Source organism: Tupaia chinensis, unplaced genomic scaffold (assembly GCF_000334495.1).
Source record: "Tupaia chinensis unplaced genomic scaffold, TupChi_1.0 Scaffold148488_1, whole genome shotgun sequence".
Lineage (NCBI taxonomy): Eukaryota > Metazoa > Chordata > Mammalia > Scandentia > Tupaiidae > Tupaia > Tupaia belangeri.
This window is the reverse complement of record NW_006208337.1, coordinates 431,403-452,284: the sequence shown is the minus strand read 5'-3', so window position 1 is coordinate 452,284 and position 20,882 is coordinate 431,403. Positions and strand designations below refer to the sequence as shown.

Here is a 20,882-nt window from a genome sequence, read left to right as displayed (position 1 = left end):
ACAGGTGACACAAAATGTAAAAAAGACCAAAAAATTTAAAAAAAAAAAAAAAAAAAAAGGAACCACTCCCCCCGCAAAATAAATCACCCTCCTCCGTCAAAAAAATCTGGTACTAAGAAGTGAGTTTGACAAAGTCCCAGAATGCAAAATTAATATACAAAAATCAATTACATATCCATATACTAACGATGAACCCTTAGAAACAAAAATGAAAAACACAATAACATCACTTACAGTTGCTCTAAAAACTGAAACATTTAGATATAAGTCTAACAGAACATGCACAGGACTTGTATGACAGGAGCTACAGAATGCTGACTGAAGGGATCCTAGAAGATCCAAGGAAGTGGGAGGCATGAGTGGGCATCGGCTGAAGATGCAGCATTATCCACATGTCAGTTCTCCAGAGGACATGTAGGCTTGATTCAATGCACATCAAAATCCCAGGAAAAAGTATTTGTAGATAAAGACATTTTATTTTTCAGAGAGATGTTTTATATAAGATAAATGCACTCAACAGAAAGACAGAGACAAAAAGCGAGAAATCACTCCCAGTGGGGATGGCCACACCACAATCCACGCTGCAATCCCTTCTCCTCCATTCTTCTCTCGGATTTTGGGCACACACACACGCCTGGCATGAGTTTAAGCCACCGGGTCCGGGACTCGAACTGTGGTTGACAACATGGGAGGCCAGTGACATAGCCATTACATCATCTGCTGGTCCCAATAAGAACATTCTTACATTAAACTTATGTGAAAATGCAAGAGACTAGGGAAGATAAAACAATTTTGTAAAAAAATGAAGTGGGAAGAATCAAGTATACAATTTAGAAACCTATGATATGGTTGATACAGTGGTGGTGAATAGTATAGTGAGCTGGTATGAGTCAGTGTAGCAAGCACAGCTGAGTTGGTACGGTGGAGTTGCTATAGTTGGTAAAGGGAGAACTGCAGATCAATGGAGAAAATAGAAAACCCGCAGGTAAACCAACAAAAGTATAGCTAGATAATTTTTGACCAAGGCACAAAAATGACCTTTCAGTGGAGGAAAGATAATCTTTTAGCAAATTGCACAGCCATAGACAATAAACTGAATAAATAAATCTCAACCTCAATTTTACACCTCAAAACTCATACAGGGCTGGCCCTGTGGCCTAGTGGTTAAGGGAGCCGATCCCACATGGCTGAACACATAGTTCAAATCCAGCCCAAATCCAGCTTCAAAGGCATGCTGGGTGCATGTGTATGCATTTGTGTGCACTTCTCAAGTCCCAGGAGGATAGAAAAATGGAGAAGAGATTGTGATGTGAACACACTCCACTGGGAAATGCTTTCCCTTCTTTGGCTCTCTTTCTGGCAAGCACATGCATGTCTGGCAACTCAAAAAAGTAATTAAGGGCCAGGCAGTGGCACAGTAGGAACTCACCTGGACCCACATGGCAAGAGCCCAGGGTTCACACCCTGGGAACTGCCTGAGCCTGCCAGGTGCATGTATGTTCCTGTGATCCAAGTTAACTGGGACTAGAGGTGGATCACAATGGCGCTGCTGGAGGTACCAGTCTCTCTCCACTGATGTATTTCTTGGACATGGTAGTATGTCATCATCCATTGACCTTGTCAAGGGTACCTCTCTTCTTCCCTGCTTTAAGAAATAAATTTTTGGGGGCTAGCAAGTGGCATGGTGATTAAGGGTGCTGGATTCCCACATGGCCAACTGCGGTTAGAGTCTAGACCTGGCAGCTTGCTTTCTCACTTTCTCTCTTTCTCTCATTCTCCTACTCTCTCCCTCTCTGGTCAAATTATAATAAATACATAAATAAAGTTAAATAAAATAATTCTTTAAAAAATTTATTTATTTTGGGTTTTTGCCCTAAGTTGCATGCACTCACTGGAGAGAGACAGAGAGAGAAAATGATAATTCTCCCCCAGGGTGGGTGACCACACTGCAATCTCTATTCCATTCTCCTCTCGAGATTTTGGGTATGCATTCACACACATTCAGCACAATTTTCAAGCCACCTTGTCTGGACTCGAACCATGGCCAACCATGTGAGAGTTTAGTACCTTAACCATCTTGCCACCAGCTAGCCCCAGTAAATAAATTTTTTAAAGGATTATTTATTCAGGGCAACCAGATGGCATAGTGGTTGCATCACTCAACTCCCACATAGCCAATCATGGTTTGAGTCCTGGACCTGGTGGCTTGAAAATCACGCAAGGCACATGTATGTGCATGCCCAAGATCTCAGGAGAAAGTATTGCAGTGTAGCCATCCCCCTGAGAGGTGATTTCTTACTTTCCCTCTCACTGTTTCTGTCTTTTTCTCTCTGGCGAATGCACACACCTGAAAGAAAAAAAACTCTAGAATTAATTGATTAATTTTGAAAAATAAAATTCTTAAAAGAAATATTCAATTTTATTCATTATTATTATTAAATTTGCTATATGACACACACCCTCACCAGAAAGGGACAGAGAAAAAGAGAGTGAGAGAGAGAGTGAGAAAGCAAGCCACCAAATCTGGGACTCAAACCATAGTCAGCCATGTGAAAGTCCGGCACTTCAACCTCCACATCACCTGTTGGCCCTCTCAGTAAATACATCTTTTAAAGTGATCTGGGCCAGCTGGTGGCATGACAGTTAAAGCAGCTAGATCCCACATGACTAACTGTATGGTTTGAGTCCCATACCAGCAGCTCAAAAAGCACATCAGGCATATGTTAGTGAGTCCCCAAAGTCCTGCAAGGAGACTAGAGGAAAAGGGACTACGGCCTGATCATCTCCCATGGGGGTGTTTTCTCACTTTTTTCTCTCTCTGTCTCCAGCGGGTGCACATGCCCCCAAGCAAACTTTTTTTAAATAAAAGTAATCTGAGGTCACATATAAAACATAAAATTTTCAGGTGGAAACCTTTATTACATAGGAGCAGTTGACTGGTTGTTAAACTTAGAACTAAAAGTAGGATCCATAGAAGGAAAAAATGGTAAATTGAACTTTATAAAAATTAAAAACACCCTAAAAAGAACCTGTTAAGAGACAAGCCACAGACCAAGAGAAAATGCAATATGGGCCATCTCTTATCTGCAATATATAAAGAACTCTCCAAACTCAGCAAGAAACACAGCCATGCACATAAACAAGGAGGTCGATCAGAAAATCTCAAAGGCTGGCCAACTGGTGCCTGGTGGTTACATGTAGCTGAATCCCACGTAGCCAACCACATGGTTCCAGTCCTGAACCTGGCGGCTTGAAAATGGCCAGAATCCCAATAGGAAGGAGAGATGGAGAAGGGATTGTAGCGTAACAACACCCCATCTTACCTCTCCCTCTGGAGAGCGCACACACCTTCCAGCAAAATGGAAAAGCAAATGGCAAAGGGCGTGAAGAGACAGTTCCCAAATGGGATGGCAAATAAACACATGAAGAGAGGTTCACCATTGCTAGCCCTTTGGAAAAAGCATAGCAAGACTGTCAGGCAACATCAATACAGTCCTATGGAAAGATTCAAGTAAAAACAGATTTAGTACGAGCAAGGATGCAGAGGAACTGATCTTGCAGATTGCTGCTGAAACTGGGAGCTGGTGCAGCCACCCTAGAAAAATAGTTGTTTTTTTAAAAACTAAATACTATCTTACCCAATTAAAGTTATATTTACCAAATGATACACTGAAATGGTTAAAATATGATGAATATTAAAAACTAATTGCGGGAACCAGCAGTTAGCATAATGGCTATGTCGCTGGACTCCCATGTAGTCGACCGCGGTTCACGTCCCGGACCCAGTGGCTTAAAACTCACGCCGGGCGCGTGTGCATGTGTGCCCAAGATCCTGAGAGGAGAATGAAGGAGAAGGGATGGCGGCATGGCCATCTCCCCTGGGGGGTGATTTCTCGCTTTCTGTCTCTATGTCCTCTGTCTGTCTGGCGAGTGCATGTTCCCTATAGCGAAAATCTCTCCAAAAAATAAAAAAACTAATTGCAGTGATTTGCAGTTGCATTCCTGGGTATTTATCCAGAGAAATAGAAACTTATGTTCACACAAAAACCTTGGGGCCAGCAGTTAGCATAATGGCTATGTCGCTAAACTCCCATGTAGTCAACCACGGTTCGAGTCCCAGACCTGGTGGCTTAAACTCACACTGGGCGTATGTGCATGCGTGCCCACAATCCTGAGAGGAGAATGGAGGAGAAGGGATTGCGGCTTGGCCATCCCCCCTGGGGGGTGATTTCTCACTTTCTGTCTCTCTGTCTCTCTCTGTCTTTCTAGTGAGCACACGTGCCCTATAGCAAAAACCTCTAAAAAATATTTTTAAAAAATCTATCACTGGATGCATGTGTAAATAAAATGTGCTTATCCGTACCGTGGGAGAGTCTGGCACGGAAGGCGTAGACGGGGTGAAGTACTGACCCATGCTGCAGCATGGATGACACTGGGGCCATCACGGAACATGGGCACTGGGAATCATTGCAGACATGTGCAGAATGGGCAAACGCATAAAGACAGGAAGCAGCTTAGGAAATAAGCGGCTGCTCAGTTAATCCAGAGTGTGTGTGGGTGAAGTCGGAGGGCATTGGACACACGACACCGGGGACACACAAGAAGCCAGTGTGCAGTACTGTCCCCTTCCCTGGGTGGGTTTTTGGTATGGGTATTAGCTCTGTTTTGAAAATTCGATTAATATTTTGTATATTTCTATGTTACAGCAAAGAATTTGGGATATTCATATTGTATTGCATTAACCATTTTTAGTGTATGATTTGGTAAATATAATTTTAGTACATTGATGTTTGTCAACACCTTTCTACTTAAAACATACATTGTTTACTATAAATAAAAACAGCTCTAAGGAGTGTTCCTTTTTCCTGGGCGAGTGTAGGCAAGCTCCTGCCACCCCACTGTCCGCCTCCGGCTTCCAGAAGCAGCCTGTCTTTCCACCACCTCCTCCAAGCAGAGGCGCAGAAGGCTCTCAGGCCACCCTGGCTGTGCCCTACCACCCTTTCTCTCCAGCTATCCAGACTCCTCCCTTCCTCCTGTCCTTCAAACACAGCTCTTTTTCTTTCTTTGTTTTCTTTTTTTTTTTTTTAATGTTTTTTTGCTACAGGACGTGTACTCCCTCCAGAGACAGATAGAAAGGGAAAGTGAGAAATGATCCTTCCCCTGCCCCCACCAGGAATAGCCATACCACAATACTTTCTCCTCCAGTCTTTTGTTTGGATTTTGGGCACACACTCCCATGACCCTCTGGGCCAGGACTCCAGCCACAAGTTGGCCATGTGAATCCAGCTGCCATAACCTCCACACCACCCCCTGGCCCCAGACAAGCTATTTCGATGGTAGAGAAGACTGCAGTGTGAGACCTGCCTCCTGAAGGTGCTCAGCGGCTGGGCCTGCTCCCTGGGAAGGCTGCAAGGGCACCTGTCTGGTACAGCACAGCCAGCCACTGAGCCCTGCCACCAAGACAGTCGGGGCCCAGGCTGGCTGCCGCCTCTCCCGCTCCTGGCAAACGCAGAAATAAGGATGCAGAACTTGCGACCAACCTTGCTCAGGCTGTGTTGTCACCATTTAATGATCCAGATATTTCACACATTCTTTTTGTATAATCTATAAATTAATGTATGTCCCTGGAATGTTATTCTGGCATTATGATGTAATCAACTTTTCTATCATATCATAAAGACTCAATCTGGAGAGGCCAAACTCGGGATCTGACTAGATGGCAGGGCTGCCCTGCAGGATGGTCAAGGAAGCCCGCGTGTGCTGGCAGAACTGGTCCCTGGCATTAAAGCAGAACCAGATGAGAGTGTCACCGTTACTTCCACATGGTCATTACTGGCCCTCAGGATTCCCCCTTTGAGGGAGGGACTTTTAAACTTTACCTGTTCCTTCCAGAAGAATACCTAATGGCAGCCCCTAAAGTACGTTTCACGACCAAAATTTATCATCCTAATGCAGATAAGCTGGGAAGAATATGTTTAGATATATTGGAAGATAAGTTGTCCCCAGCACTGCAGATCCACACAGTTCTGCTCTCAGTCCAGGCTTGGGGAAGTGCTCCTGTTCCAGATGACCCATTGGCAAACAATGCAGCAGAACAGTGGGAGGCCCAGGAAGCCCAAGCCATAGACAGCTAGAGCATGGACCAGGCTGTATGCCGTGAGTAATATTTAAATTGGTCTGGTCATCGCATGACCGTCACTTCTCCTGTTCTGCCAAGACTTCCTCCTTTTTTGTTTGCATGTAATGGACAGTCTTAGAAACATCACAGAATCAAAACCCAGGCATCTTTAGTCCATTGCGATTAGCGCATTAGCAATCCATGTCATTCTGATTCACTGCTGTAGAGCATGAGCAGGGGCTAGGAGTGTCATCTGGACTGTTGTGACAGGTTTAAAGGCAGTGGCCCCTTGATCTCCCCATCATGGTTAAGTATAAAGCACTGTGAGTGAAGGTAGTTGGGGTTAGCTGCAGGGTGAGGCTGTTTATTTTGTTTTATTTTGTTGAGGGGGGAGGAGGTTTTATTTCAATTTTATGGGCTCCTTTCCCCCTTTTTATGATGATCTAATCACATTGGTTAAAAGCAGCTAGCCATTCTTTAGAATATGCTGTAGCCAATTCTAGCTGTATTTAGACGCTGTAGATGGACAAGCTTGATTGTTTGAACCAAAATGGGAACGTTGAACAAACATCATAGCCCTCACTCTGCTGTCAAGTGTAGACCCCTTCGAAAGAAGCTTGTGACTGTTTTGTATGGCTTGTCTGGAAACTTCTGTAAATCTTGTGTTTTAGTAAAATACTTTTTGTTATTCTAAAAAAAAAAAAAACTATAGTTTTTTCTTTAAACATTGATTTTATATATTTATTTATTTATTTAAAATGCTTATTTTATTTTGTTATTGTTATTTTTTAATTTGACGAGAGAAGGAGAGAGAAATAGAAAGTGAGAGAGCATGCTGCCAGGTCCGAACCTCAAACTGTAGTCAGCCATGTGGGAGTCCAGCACCTTAACTACCACACCACCTGCTGGCCCCTTCAAATATATTTTTTAAGAGAGATTTTTACAATAGGGTACATGTACTCACCAGAGAGAGAGACAGAAAGCAAGAAACCGCCCCCCAGGAGGGATGGCCATGCCACAATCCATTCTCTTCCATTCTCTTCTCAGGATTTTGGGCATGCACCTACATATATATAGCATGGATTTTAAGCTGCCAGGTCCAGTACTCGAACCGTGGTTGACTACATGGGAGTCCAGCAACATAACCATTACACCATCTGGCCCCTAAATATTTTAAAAGTATTTTAAAGCAATACTTTTATTAACTTTGAAAAGACACACTTGTGGTAGCTTCTTTCCTGTTAGGCATCTTGTTTGTTGTTTAAACATATTTTAAAGGAAAACTTTTTAAAAATAATGTTTCTTCTGTAATATAATGAAAACTTATGCATAACGTATGAGGTGGGAGGGTGGCACAGTGATATGATACTCTGAGAGACCAACCCAATTGGGAAGGTTCTGGATTCGCCTCTGGAGACCTCCCTGAGTATGCCAGGGACACATACCTGACTGGCTGAGGCCAGGATGGACAGAAATATCACTCTCCTGTGAGGGTTCTGTCTTTTTCTCTCTGTCTCTCTCTTGCTCATGGATAAAGTACAGTTGTTTAAATTGTACAGTAAGAAAGCCAGCAGGTGACATGGTGGTAAAGGTGCTAGACTCTCACATGGCTAACCATGGTTTAAGTCTTGGACCTGATGGCTTGAAAATCACACAAGGCACATGTGCATGCATGCTCAAAATCCTGAGGGGGACCAGCAGTTAGCGTAATGGCTATGTCACTGGACTCCCACGTAGTCGACCGCGGTTCGTGTCCCGGACCCGGTGGTTTAAAACTCACACCGGGCGTGTGTGCGTGCGTGCCCAAGATCCCGAGAGGAGAATGGAGGAGAAGGGATTGCGGCGTGACCATCCCCCATGGGGGGGTGATTTCTCACTTTCTATCTCTCTGTCTCTCTCTCTCTGTCTGGCGAGCACACGCACCTTACAGCAAAAACCTCTCAAAAAAAAAAAAAATCCTGAGGGGACATGCAGGAGAAGTGATTACAGCATGGCTATGCTCCCTGGGGGGCAATTTCTCACTTTCTCTCTCTCTGGGAGAATCATATATGCTCTGTGGATAAAACCTAAAAAAAAAATCTGTGTGTGTGTTTGTGTGTGTGTGTGTGTGTGTGTAGAGAGAGAGGAAGGGTAAAGGGGAAAAAATGAGTAGTAGTAAGAGCAACAATACATTTTGTGCCAAAAGTCAAATTCTGCACCCGGTTCGTCCCCAGCAGAGGTTAGAGTGATTCAGGTGAGTGTGAGAGGTGCCCAAGACAACCACGCAAGTTCACAGAGCAACAGCAGCCGTCTGGCCAAAAACAGTAGCGAAGCCAACTCCTTATGAGACTAAGCATTTTACCTAACATGTAGTCATCACTTATCTGAAAATCTGCATTAAATGCAAATGTGTAAATGTCCATACCTTTTTTTAAGAATTACTTTATTTAACTTCGTTTGTTTGTTTTCATTCTTAATTTGACCAAAGAGGGACAGAGTAAGAATGAGAGAGAGAGAAAGAAAGTGAAGCAAGCTGCCAGGTTTGACACTCGAACTGTGGTCGGCCATGTGGGAGTCCTGTGCCCCCAACTACCACGCCACCCACTGGCCCCTGTCCATACCTTTTAATCAGGGGCAGCCTCAGAATAAGCAGATGTCAGTGACATCAAGCAACAAGGACTGTGTATTTGAGGGGTATTTCTCAAAGATAGCTGCAAGAGGTCTAGTTCCTTGGGATGTTGTTAGTGATCCCACCACAGAGGGCTTTGTGTTTATAAGTGGAACTGGTTTCACGGGATGTTACGAGTGTCTCTGTACAGAGCTTTCTAAGACTGCTCCCGTCCTAGTCCCAGTAGCAGCATATGACAGCATGTCCTGCCCAGCCTCCAACGTGCTATGCACAGCACCTAACTGACCACAGAATCCTGTCTTTGTGGGTAGACTCTGTAGAATATTTTTTGGGAAACTCCCAAGAATTTAGCAGAATTGATATGTACACTATTGCTCTCTGGAAAGGGTGTCTTGTTTTTCCACTCTGTACAAATGAGAAAGTTGTTTTGTCTTCATCTTTTTTTTTTTTTAAGAATTATTTTATCTAGGGCCAGCAGTTGCCATAATGGCTATGTCGCTGGGCTCCCATGTAGTCAACCACAGTTCTAGGCCTGGACCCAATGGCTTAAACACATACTGGGCATGTGTGCGTGCGTGCCCAAGATCCCGAGAGGAGAATGGATGAGAAGGGGTTGTGGCGGGGGGTTATTTCTTGCTTTCTATCTCTCTGTCTCTCTCTGTCTTAATGGCAAGCACACACGCCCTATAGCAAAAACCTCTCCAAAAAAAGAAAGAAAGAAAGAAAGAAAGAAAGAAAGAAAGAAAGAAAGAAAGAAAGAAAGAAAGAAAGAAAGAAAGGAAGAAAGAACTATTTTATTTAACTTTATTTATTTATTTATGTTAATTTGACCAGAGAGAGACAGAGTGAGAAAGAGAGAGGAAAAGTGAGAAAGCAAGCTACCAGGTCCAGGACTCAAACCACGGCCAACTATGTGGGAGCCTAGTGCCCCCAAACACCATGCCACCTGCCGGCCCCTGTCATTATCTTTTATCATACTCTTAATTTTTTTGTTTGCTATGGGGCACTTGCACTTTCTGGAGACAGAGAGACCTAAGAGATTATCCCTAGGGGAGATGGCCATGCTGTAATCTCTTTCCTCCCATTCTCCTCTCAGGATTTTGGGCATGCACACACTTGCCTGGTGTGTTTTGCAGGACGTCACATCTAGGACTTGAACCGAACAGCTGGGAATATGGGATCCAGCCACCTTAACTTTCATGCTACCTGTTAACTCTTACCCTTACCTTTTATTGACTCTTACTTCTACTGTCTTCTTTCACAAAGTAACTGTGGATTATAGTCCTGTCTTAAATTGATTTTTGAGCAGACACCAGCACGGAAGTTCATGGTTTTCCAGCCTGTGGCAACACTAGCACTGCAGTAACAAGCAGGCGATGGGGTGGGCTTGCTCCAACCAAAGGCCCAGCAGCTGTTTCATTTTTCCCACTCCTCACAGTAACACCACAATGGTACTGACCTCTCCCAACTTTAAAGAAGGGGAAACACAAGGCACAAGAATTAGGTGATTTTTCTTAAGATCTCCAGTGTGGAAAAGGCCAGGAACTAGAGTGAGGCAGGGCCCCATCTGAGGCCCACACCCTTAAAAAGGGGTTTGAGAAGGGGTAGGCAGGTGGCATGATGGTTAAGGCGTTGGACTCCCACATGGCCAACCACTGTTCGAGTTCCAAACTCAGTGGCTTGAAAATCACACCGGGCGTGTGTGTATGTGCATGCCTAAAATCCCAGGAGGAGAATGGAGGAGAAGGGGTTGCAGCATAGCCATCCCCCCATGGAATGGTTTCTCACTTTTCCTGTATTTCTCTGTGGCTTTCTCTTCACTGGTGAGCACAGACACCCTATGGCAAAAACCTTAAAATAAAAGTTAAATAAAGGGAGTTTGAGGAAGGGCCATGTCTGTCTTGCTTTTGAGAGCCATGTATGTAGAATCATACAACATCTGTTCTTTTGCATCTGGCTGTGTTTTTTATTTTTGGTACTTTTTTATTATATAAGTAATATATATCTTGGAAAGAAATAGAAAGCACATAATCCAAAGGAAGAAAGTGAATATTCAAGTTCTACTCAGATAACCACTAAAAACATTGTTTTGTTTTGTTTTTTATGAGAAAGTGCAGGAAGGGGAGAGTCAAGCATACTGTCACTATGTCATGGTCCTCCAGCTCCAGGCCTCTAGCCAGCCAGCATCACAGCCCCAGCCTGTTCAGAATGGGCCACCTCTCGCATGGCCTGTCAGTGAACAGCAGCACCCTCCCCCCTGCACTGTCACGCTGGGCCCCTGAGAGCATTTTTGTCTCTTTGTGCTCTCTTTTCCTTGGGTTGAATTTTAATGGGAGCACTATAGACATATGCGTGACAAGGGTCATTCTAATGCATTGCCTCTTTCCTCTTAGCAAGGTATCATGAACTCATTCCCATGTCCGTAAGTATTTCTATGCAGCCACTTCACTGACCGTGTGGTCCTTCTTTATGGGGGTGGATCATAGTTTAACAAACACTCCTTTTCTCGAACAGTTGGGCCCGTGTGTGTGTGTCTGTCTACCTGTGTACCCTCTGAATTCTCCACCTGGATTGCCGTGGAGCCTGGATTTTAGCCCCTTGGCATTGGGGATGGTGTTTGCTGGGTGTGTGACCAGCTCGCTGACCAGGCACTCTATAGGTGACATTTGATGGTGACTGCCTTTGATACTGTTGTCTCTTCTTCCAGGACAGCAGGGCTATTCAGTTTGATTGACACCATGTGGCCCCCAGCTGTGCCTCTGAAAGCGCCAGGCCGCAGCCAACCCTGTGAAGAGGTAAGGCCAGTATCAGAAAGACTTCCTGCCTGGTGCCAAGCCAAACCTCCTCACCCCTGCTGCATAGGCTACATCCCTGCAGTGCCATGGGGACTGTGCAGCTAGCCACTCCTGTCTGCGGTGACACATGGACATGACCCAGAACAGACCCAGAGCCCAGGCCCTCGCTGCTCTCCTTCCATGTGGCCTCATTGATGAAGGTTTAAACCATAGTCATCATACCTCACCACAGATAGGGCTGTCACCTTGGGCTAGACAAACACACAGTGCATTTCCCACCACCTTCCTCTCTCACGGGCTCACACTTGGCTCCCAGCTAGGGCAGGAACTCGCCCTCACCGGAGCATCTGTACCATCCTCTGGAGCCTGGACTCTGTCATCTCACCCTACTAGCTTGTCTCAGGAGTGACTCACAAGCAGGTGAATGGATGAAAGGTGCCCCCCCCCAATGCTCCTGAGCCCTTTCCTGTGCTGACCAGTGGGGCGCCAGGCCATAACCCCCTTCTTAGTTTATTACTGTGTTGTCAGATAGAAACTCCTGAGACTGGGTGGTTTATAAAGGATACAGGTTTGCTAAGCTCACAATTCCAGTGGCTGGAAAGCCCAGGAGCATGAGCCTACTATCTAGCCAGCCTCTGGTGCTGGCCCCAACATGGCCCAGAGAAGCTGCCAGGTCATCAGCCATTTGCAGAGAGAAGGGCAGGCACTAGAGACAGGGAGGGAGAGGAAGAGGAAACAGACTTTTTCACTTCCCGCCTGTCCCTCCCACATTCCCAAATGGATTGGATGATGCCTGCCCACTAGCCCCACCTCTTAAAGTCTCACCACCTCCTAAGGCCATTACACTAGGGATCAAGCTATTGAACATGAGCCTTTGGGGATGAACCCAAAGCTGAAAACTGGGACTGTCTTATTTATTTAGTAACTGAATTCTTAGCATAGTGCCGAGTCGCTGATACTGTACCAGACAGCATGGTAGTCAAAAATACCCAGCTCTAGGTTATTTAAAATGAAGTCATTTAAATGTTTTCTGTATACTCTGAAGAATAAATTTCTGAAATGAACAGAATCCTAACCTGTTTCTTGGCTTTAACTTTTAAGCAAAGTTCCTTAGCATTTCTTTGATTTATTAAAGCTAAAACTGCTTTTCTTGAAATTAAAAAATATATTTAAAAATACCTATTTAATGACCACAGTAAGCTATATTGCATCAGTCAGGGGTTACTTTACAGTATATTCATTCTACTCAGAGTTTCACGCCTAAAGTCAAACATGTGTTCACAGATATGTATATATTAGCTGAACTTGCTATTGAAAGTAGCTACATTATTTAAGAAATTTTGTGAATCAATAAAATATGAGGAAAAAAAGAATGGAAAACAACTGTAGACACCTGAGATAGTGTGGGAGAAGGGCAGGAAATGGCAGAGGGTGAGAAATAGGGGGGAAATATATATATATATGTATGTATTAAACTAGAAATGGAAAATTATTGATGATAACATGTATGATTAAGCCACTATGCAGTATATTCTGGACGGGAAATCACATTTTGTATGCTGTGACAATACTCAGGAAATGAATGTAAATTAATTAATTATTTAAAAATAAAAACAATTTAATTTCTGAAATGAAATCTTGAATTGGTAATATACTCACAAGGACAGAAGTTCTCACGCCTGACCCAACAGGTAAACAGTGTCACCCGTTACTTATGTAGCCTTCTAGAGTGGACGTCTGTGGACAAACAGGCATGCATTTAAGCCTTGATTTTAATGGTGTATTTGAGTCTTTTAACAACACATCCATTTTTTACGTTTGTCATCACATTAAACAGGTAAAAGCTCACCTGCCTCCTCCTACCTTCTGTTACATCCTCATGGCTCAGCCAAATGTGGGGCGCATTGATGTCACTGAAGAAGACCCCGTTTCTGAGCTTTACCGGCCCCCAGCACCCTGCTGCTTAAGAGATGTGCTTCAGGTAACATCTTGTTCCTAAAACGTTCTTCAAGTTCTTCTGCTCTATCTCTGCGTTTCATGTTATGTTAACCATTCTTTTCCAATGCCTTTCCAGACTGGTGATCTCAGTACCCGCTGCAGTTTCTATGCCACAGTGATTTATCAAAGACCACAGGTAGTATCTCTCTTTCTCTCTCTCTCTCTCTCTCTCTTTCTGTCTGTCTCATAAGGTGTAAGGTGTTATAAATTTGTTCAAGGGTAATCTCTCTTAGAACATAACACGGTGCCAAATGAGAAAAGCCCTTTTGAATTCAGGGAAGCCTGCTCCAGGCCAGAGCAGTGGTGAGTCCATTCCTGTGCAGGTGTGGACTGCCAGCCACTGTGCTAAGCCTTCCCTGGAAGATTCTTAGCCCAGGAATGTTTGTTCTTGACACATAGGCAGGTTGAAGAAAGGAAAGAGAAGCTGGAAACCTGTTAATGGGATGGAAGTGGGAATCTCAGAATGAGCTCAGATACTTCTGGGAACTCCGAGAGCCTTGGCTTCTCAAAGGGCATCCCTGCCATCTCTAAGAGGCTCAAATAGTGAACTATACAACATGGAGGCGGAGGTCAGTATGCCAGAACTGACAAAAAATCCAGTCATCAGCGATAAATTCTTGGTATCAAACTTGGTGTGCACACCTTAAGCCAGTCGCTGTTGGACAGAAGGACTAAGAGTCGCATCTGTGCTGCTTTGAGACTATGACCATGATACAAGAGCTACAGAAGCAAACAGACATGGAGCTGGAACTACTGACTGAGGAAGGGAAAACTGCAGCAGAGCAACGAGAATCTCACATGCCAGATTTATGAAGACATGGACTTGCAGAGGACTCTACTGAAGAGAACAATTCCAGAGAAATGTAGGAAGGTGTCTTTTTAACACTTGACGAGTAGAGGAAGGGGGCTGGTGAAGGAGAAGGTCTGACTCGAGACTAGACAGCAATGTCCTTTGTAAAAGAGGAGAGTAGAGGAAGGGCAGGAGCCAGGCAGGGGTAGGCAGGAAGGCAGCTTCACGCACTGTGTGGACTAGCTAGTGCCTGTCGGATACACATAGCATGTTGAGGTTCAGATACAAAGCATGTTGTATTTCTGTCCCAGAAACAAAAGTCCGAATACATTGTGAATATGCATGAACTACACTGGCCTCTCTTTTTTCGTATTTAGGTTCTTGCCATAGGGCATATGCATTTATCAGAGAGGAGTGGAGAAAGGCAGAGAGGGAAAGTGAGAAGTCACCCCCTCCCCCAAGGTGATGGGCACATCTCAATCCTTTATTTTCCTCTTGGGATTTTGGGCGCACACACACACACACACACACACACACACACACACACACACACATGCCCAGCGTGATTTTTAAGCCACTAGGTCCCAAACTTGAATTGCAGTCATTTGAGAATCCAGTGTCTTAACGCACACGCCACCTTCTGGCCCCTGCACTGGCTTCTTACTGTTCATTGTCTGTATTTTGCCATCTTTAATTTCTGTGCAGGATTTTTCAGTTTTCCAAATGGTTATCACATAGACTTTTTTCTTTTCTTTTTTTTCTTTTTTTTTTTTTGGCAGAGAGAGCATGTGCTCACTGGACATAGAGAAATAAGTAAGAGAGAACAAGCACCTCTACAAGGCATGGACTCGCACGCACACACACACACTCCTGGCATGTTTATCAAGGCACGGGGTCCGGGACACAAACCACAGTCAGCTATGTGGACTCCAGCCACCTCGTGCACCAAGCCCTGAGCAATAGCATCTCCTCAGCAATAGCATCAGCCTTCCACTTCCAGGAGGGGAAGAGTGAGGCTAGGCCTGTTTCTCGGACACATGACCAAGCCCTGTTGCATCTGGCTCAGGTTTCCTAAAGTCTGCTCAGCCCAGTCACCCGAGATGCCTCTTGATTCCATGGCCCCTCAGTCCCTGGGAGCCCAGGTGGGTGGATGGCAGCAGGGATGCTACATCCCACTGTCACATGCTGACTGAGCTGGATCAGGCTACCTTGAGTTCATTGTCAGATGGGTTTGACATTTTCTTACCATAGTGGGTTATTCTAGGATAAACTTAATGGTTTTTAAGTGCCCCCCCCCATTTCCCTTTATCTTTTAGTCATTTGACAGCTAATTGGTATCTATCCTGAGGCATTAGAGAATGATTAACATTAGTCATTGAACGGTGTCCTTCACAGCCATCCCAGTGCCCAGCAAAAGCAAGATCTGAGCCCAGGATGTCTCTGACCTTCCAAATCTGAGGGCACCCACAAGCTGCCAGCAGGCTTTGCCCATCCTCAGAGCACTTGGTGTGTGAAGATGCACTCGGCATCTGGCACTCACCTCTAATTCCAGAACACATTCCAGTTCTGGGGCCAGGCAGGGGCTTGCTCTGCCCAGGCCAGTCACTGCAAGTAGAAGGGTGTCCTTGGGCACACAGCGTATGGCTATTCCAGCACATGCTTCATCCGGCCCTCCTGCCGCAACCAGAGATTGACATGAAGAAGGCAGGTGTCGAATGTTCCACATACCCAGGTGGAGGAGAGCTCTGGGGTAATAATAAAGACAGACTGAGTCATATGCCTCTCAGGTGGAGGGACCCTACCTTGGGCTGGGGAAGATCCACGATCTTCTAACTACAGATAGTTTCAGTCACACACAAAACAATCCTCACTGTAGAAAGATGCCATTAAAATAGTGACTCTAGCCAAAACATAATCCCAAAGTCAGGCCTTGAGAGGTAAAAGATAATTTCCAGAGATAATCTCCACCCAATTGTGAAATACAAGGAAACCACTTCAGACAGAATTCACATTTCTGTAATCAACCAAATTTCATAGTAGAGAAATACTATAAGTGTAATATGTGTGAGAAAACCTTTATTAATGCCTCATTCTTTTATAACATGAGAAAAACCATAATGGAGAGAAATTATTTAAATGTAAAGAATGTTTGAAAGTGTTAAGCCAAAGTTCTGCTCTTATTCAACCTCAAATAACTAATATAGAGAGAAGCCTTGCATGTGGGAAAGCCTTCACTCTTAGTATATTCATTTATAAACTTTTTTTAAAAGAATTTTTTATTTAATTTTATTTAGTAGTATTATTATCATCATTTTTAAATTTGCTGTAGGGTATGTGTGTTCACAAGAGAGAGGAAAGGTGAGAAAGCAAGTTTCCAGGTCCGGGACTCAAACTGCAGTCAGCCATGTGGTAGTCCAGCACCTTTACCACCATGTCACCTGCTGACCCCAAGCCTTCATAAACCCCTAAGAACCCATACTGTGGAGAAATACTATAGATGTGATAAATTCTTCAGCCAAAGGTCAGGCCTTTTTTTGAAAGAATTATTTCATATAATATTTGTTTGTTTGTTTGTTTGTTTTAATTTGACCAGAGAGGGACAGAGTGAGAGAGAAATGGAAAGTGAGAAAGCAAGCCACCCAGTCTGATGTTTGAACTGCTGTCTGCCATGTAGGAGTTCAGCACCCTTCACAATGCCATTTGCTGGACCCAGTCAGGCCTTTTTATACATTAAAAAAATCCATGCTGGATGGGGCCAGCAAGTGACTTGATGATTAAGATGCTGGACTCCCACATGGTTAAGCACAGTTTGAGTCCCAGACCCAGCAGCTTGAAAATCATGTGTGTGTGTGTGTGTGTGTGCGCGCGCGCATGTGTGCGCATGCCCAAAATCCATGGAGGAGAAGTGATTGCAGCGTTGCTATCTTCCCTGGGGTGTGATTTCTCATTTTCCCTCTCACTGTCTCTCTCTGGCAAGCATGTGTACCCTATGACAAAAAAATTATTTTTTTTAAATGCATGCTGGAGAAAACCCTTATAAATAAATCCAAGTAGAAAGGCACAGTCCTTCCCAGATGTCAAGGAATTCATTCCAGAAAGAAGACCTCTATTTATGTAATGAAGGTGGCAACACCTTAAGTCTAGCTCATCCCAGAGAGGAAACTTTTAAGTGCAGTGACCATGGCAGAGCCTTCAGTCAGAGTGCATTTCTTATTCAGCATGAAAGAATTCACTCTGGAGAAAAACCATATAGGGTAATCAATGTGAAAAAGCCTTCATTTCTATTTTAAAACTTAATAGATACCAAATAATTCATACTGGAGAGAAGTTTTATAATTGTAATGAATGTGGCAAAGCCTAAAGTTCCCACTCCACACTTACTGTTCATGAGAGAATTCATACTGGCGAGAAACCATGTAAATGTAAAGTTTGTGGGAAAGCCTTCAGACAAAGCTCAGCTCTCATTCAGCATCAGAGAATGCTCTGAACACTCTATATATGTAATACCTGGGGAAAACGTTCAGATGTAACTTATCTCTGTAATCAGCAAGAAGTTATACTGGAGAAAAACCATGTCCATGTAAGGAATGTGGGATCTTGTTTGGCCAGAATTCAGCTCTTATTCAACATCAAAGGATTCATAAAGGAAGGAAGTCCTCTAAATGTAATATATGTTGGAAAACTTAAACAAAGCTCATTGCGCATCGCCCATCAGAGAATTCATACTGGAGAGAAACCATATGAATGTAACACATGTGGGAGACTCTTCTATTACAGATGATCACTTACTAATCACCTTAAAATCCACTTTCAAGAGAACCCCTTGCATGTGTGAAAGTCTTAAACCAAAACTCATCAGAGAATACATGGTAACTGTAATGGATGTGAAAACCCTGTGACAGTTCAGTCTTCATCAGATGGTTAAAGTTCACAGATAAACCTTGACTGTGTAATAGATAAGAGGAAAGTGTTCATGCCTGTCAGACACTTTTTAAAATAACCTGAGATGAAGAATTTACAACGAGAGGGGCCAGCAGGTGGCATGGTGGTTAAGGCACTGGACTCCCACATGGCCTACTGTGGTTTGAGTCCTGGACCTGGCAGTTTGCTCACTCGCTTGCTCACTCACTCTCTGGTGAGCACACATGCCATATAACAAATTAAAAATAATAATAATAATAAAAGTAAAGTAATTCTTTTTTTTTTTTTTTGAGAGGTTTTTCACTATAGGGCGCGTGTGCTCGCCAGACAGAGAGAAACATAGAAACAGAAAGCGAGAAATCACCCCCCGGGGGGATGCTCATGCCACAGTCCCTTCTCCTCCATTCTCCTCTCAGGATCTTGGGCACGCACGCACACACGCCCGGCATGAGTGTTAAGCCACTGAGTCCGGGACGCGAACTGCAGTCACCTACGTGGGAGTCCAGCGACATAGCCATTACACTAGCTGCTGGTTCCCAAGTAAAGTAATTCTTTTTTAAAAAAGAAGTCAAAACTAGAGACATTGGCTTTGGGCATTTGTACAGTAAATATGTTTGTTTTACTTCTTTCTACAGCAATCCATGCTGAATATGTGTGAGCATTATAAGCATTGCATGGATGGGTAGGCATGTTCTGGATTTCGTATTTGAAAAACATCAAACTGTATTCATTGGTGATATTTTTTATAACTAACATCTTAATGAAAGAATTAAATTTTACATTTCATTACATTTTAAGGAAAGAACTGATCAAAGAAATTACACATTTTTAGAAAAAAGGACCAAAATAAAAGTTAAAAAATAAACTGTAAAGTACGTCTCAGTCTTTGCGGTTTGTCTTTTCCTGCCCTTATGTCAAGCATGAATTGCATTAAAAAAATGAAAAAAAAATCTTCTGACAATCTTCAGAAATTTTAGATGTTCTTAGAAATACCCTGATTTCGCCTATGCTCTCAATCTACTGATGAACCAAAATGTTCCAGTTTCCTTTGGAAGTAACTCTCAAAATCTTTCCTGTTAAGAGTTATGAACAAAGTTGATAACAACAAAATCTTCTGTAAGAAGACATCAATAACCACGTAATTTAAAGAAGTATTACCAATTTATTACTAAAATTGTATTAAAAATAGATCTCTTCTTCTTTGTAACTGCCAAAATTCTGAAACAGCCAAGATGTCCCTCAGTAGCCCCCTCTTCCTGGTCCTGCTGACCAGCCATGCAGAATCCTCAGCCTGACCATGCCATCCATGCCAGTGACACCAATTGAACATTAAGTAACTGAATCCTCAGACCCCAGCCATGCTGAACACTCTAGGCCCCTCTGCATCTATGGAACCCTAAACCCTGAGTGAGGGGAAGGAGCAGATCACCAGTTTCATGGAAAGCAAAAAGGCATAACCCCTTCTACAGATATAAAAAAATGAAAAAAATATAGTAAAAGGAAAGAAGAAATAAAATTAAAAACTGTTGCAGGTCCAACAAACATGTGACACCTGATGTATACCAAGGCCGTGCATGAAGTCTGAGAATGAAGAGATGTATTCCTGACCCCTTAGGAAATTCACAGCTACAGGAGAGAAAAGGTGCATGCCCTAGACAGAAAATACTGTGGTAGTTAGCGTCCCAGGTGTGTACTCCAGGAGCAGGAGGAAAAGAAAAATGGATTCTATGTGAATAGCCAGAGAACAAGTAGAACACTGCCAGGGAAGGTAGGTGGGACCTGACACAGGGGTCTTCAAAACAGGCGCACATGGGTACAGATGTGTCGACAGGAGCTAGTGACCAATGTGCAAAGTCTATTATATGTTTGTTTTTTGTCGGGGGGGTTTGGAGAGATTTTTGCTATAATAGTGTACATGCACTCACCAGAGAGACAAAGCAAGTAACCAGCCCCCAAGGGGGATGGCCACATCACAATCCCTTATCTATTCTTCTCAGGGTTTTGGGCGCGCACGTACATGCACATGCACCAGGCGTGAGTATTAAGCTGCTGGGTCCAGGACTCGAACTGCAATCAATCCATGGGAGTCCATCAACATAACCATTACACCACCTGTTGGTCCCTCTATTAGGGATCACTGTTTTCTATCTTGGGTTACCGACAGACATAAGCATGTTCTTGGTTACATTGCTGAACTCCCTCATGGCCAGCCACAGTTAGAGTTCCAGATCCGGAGGCTTGAAACATGCTGGGCACATATGTGTGCATACCCAAAATCCTGAGCGAAGAATGGAGGAGAAGGGATTGCAGCATGGCCACCCCCCAGAGGGTGATTTCTTTCTGTCTCTGATTCTTAGCAAGTACATGCACCCTATAACAAAAATATCTCTTGAAATAATATCTTGTTAGTGTTAATAATAGTCCTCTAAAATTATTGTCTTTAAAAATTAACTTTGAATACAAGTGAGGAGAGAATGGGAAAATATATTCAAAGTGTTACGAGAGAAGCAATTTCAGCTAAGAATACTGTACCCGGCAAGATTATCTTTCAGGTGGGAAGAAAAGACAAGAACATTCTCAGATAAACAAAACCTGAAAGAATTTACCGGCACCAGACCAGAGCTCCAAGAAGTTCTCAAGGGTGTCCTGTAT

General features: G+C 43.7%; 1 protein-coding gene and 1 pseudogene across 6 annotated transcripts in view; both read left to right on the top strand.

The window, feature by feature from the left end:
- Positions 1-20,882, top strand: part of SPIDR (scaffold protein involved in DNA repair) — a 532,009-nt gene that overhangs the window by 491,319 nt on the left and 19,808 nt on the right. For all 6 annotated transcript variants that reach the window (XM_006170451.2, XM_006170450.3, XM_006170449.3 and 3 more), the window contains 3 exons: positions 11,434-11,521; positions 13,359-13,502; positions 13,596-13,655. In XM_006170451.2, coding sequence (XP_006170513.1) covers positions 11,434-11,521; positions 13,359-13,502; positions 13,596-13,655 — 292 coding nt within the window. The remainder of the gene's footprint in view (positions 1-11,433; positions 11,522-13,358; positions 13,503-13,595; positions 13,656-20,882) is intronic.
- On the top strand, positions 5,717-6,171 carry LOC102498112 (ubiquitin-conjugating enzyme E2 N-like; annotated as a pseudogene).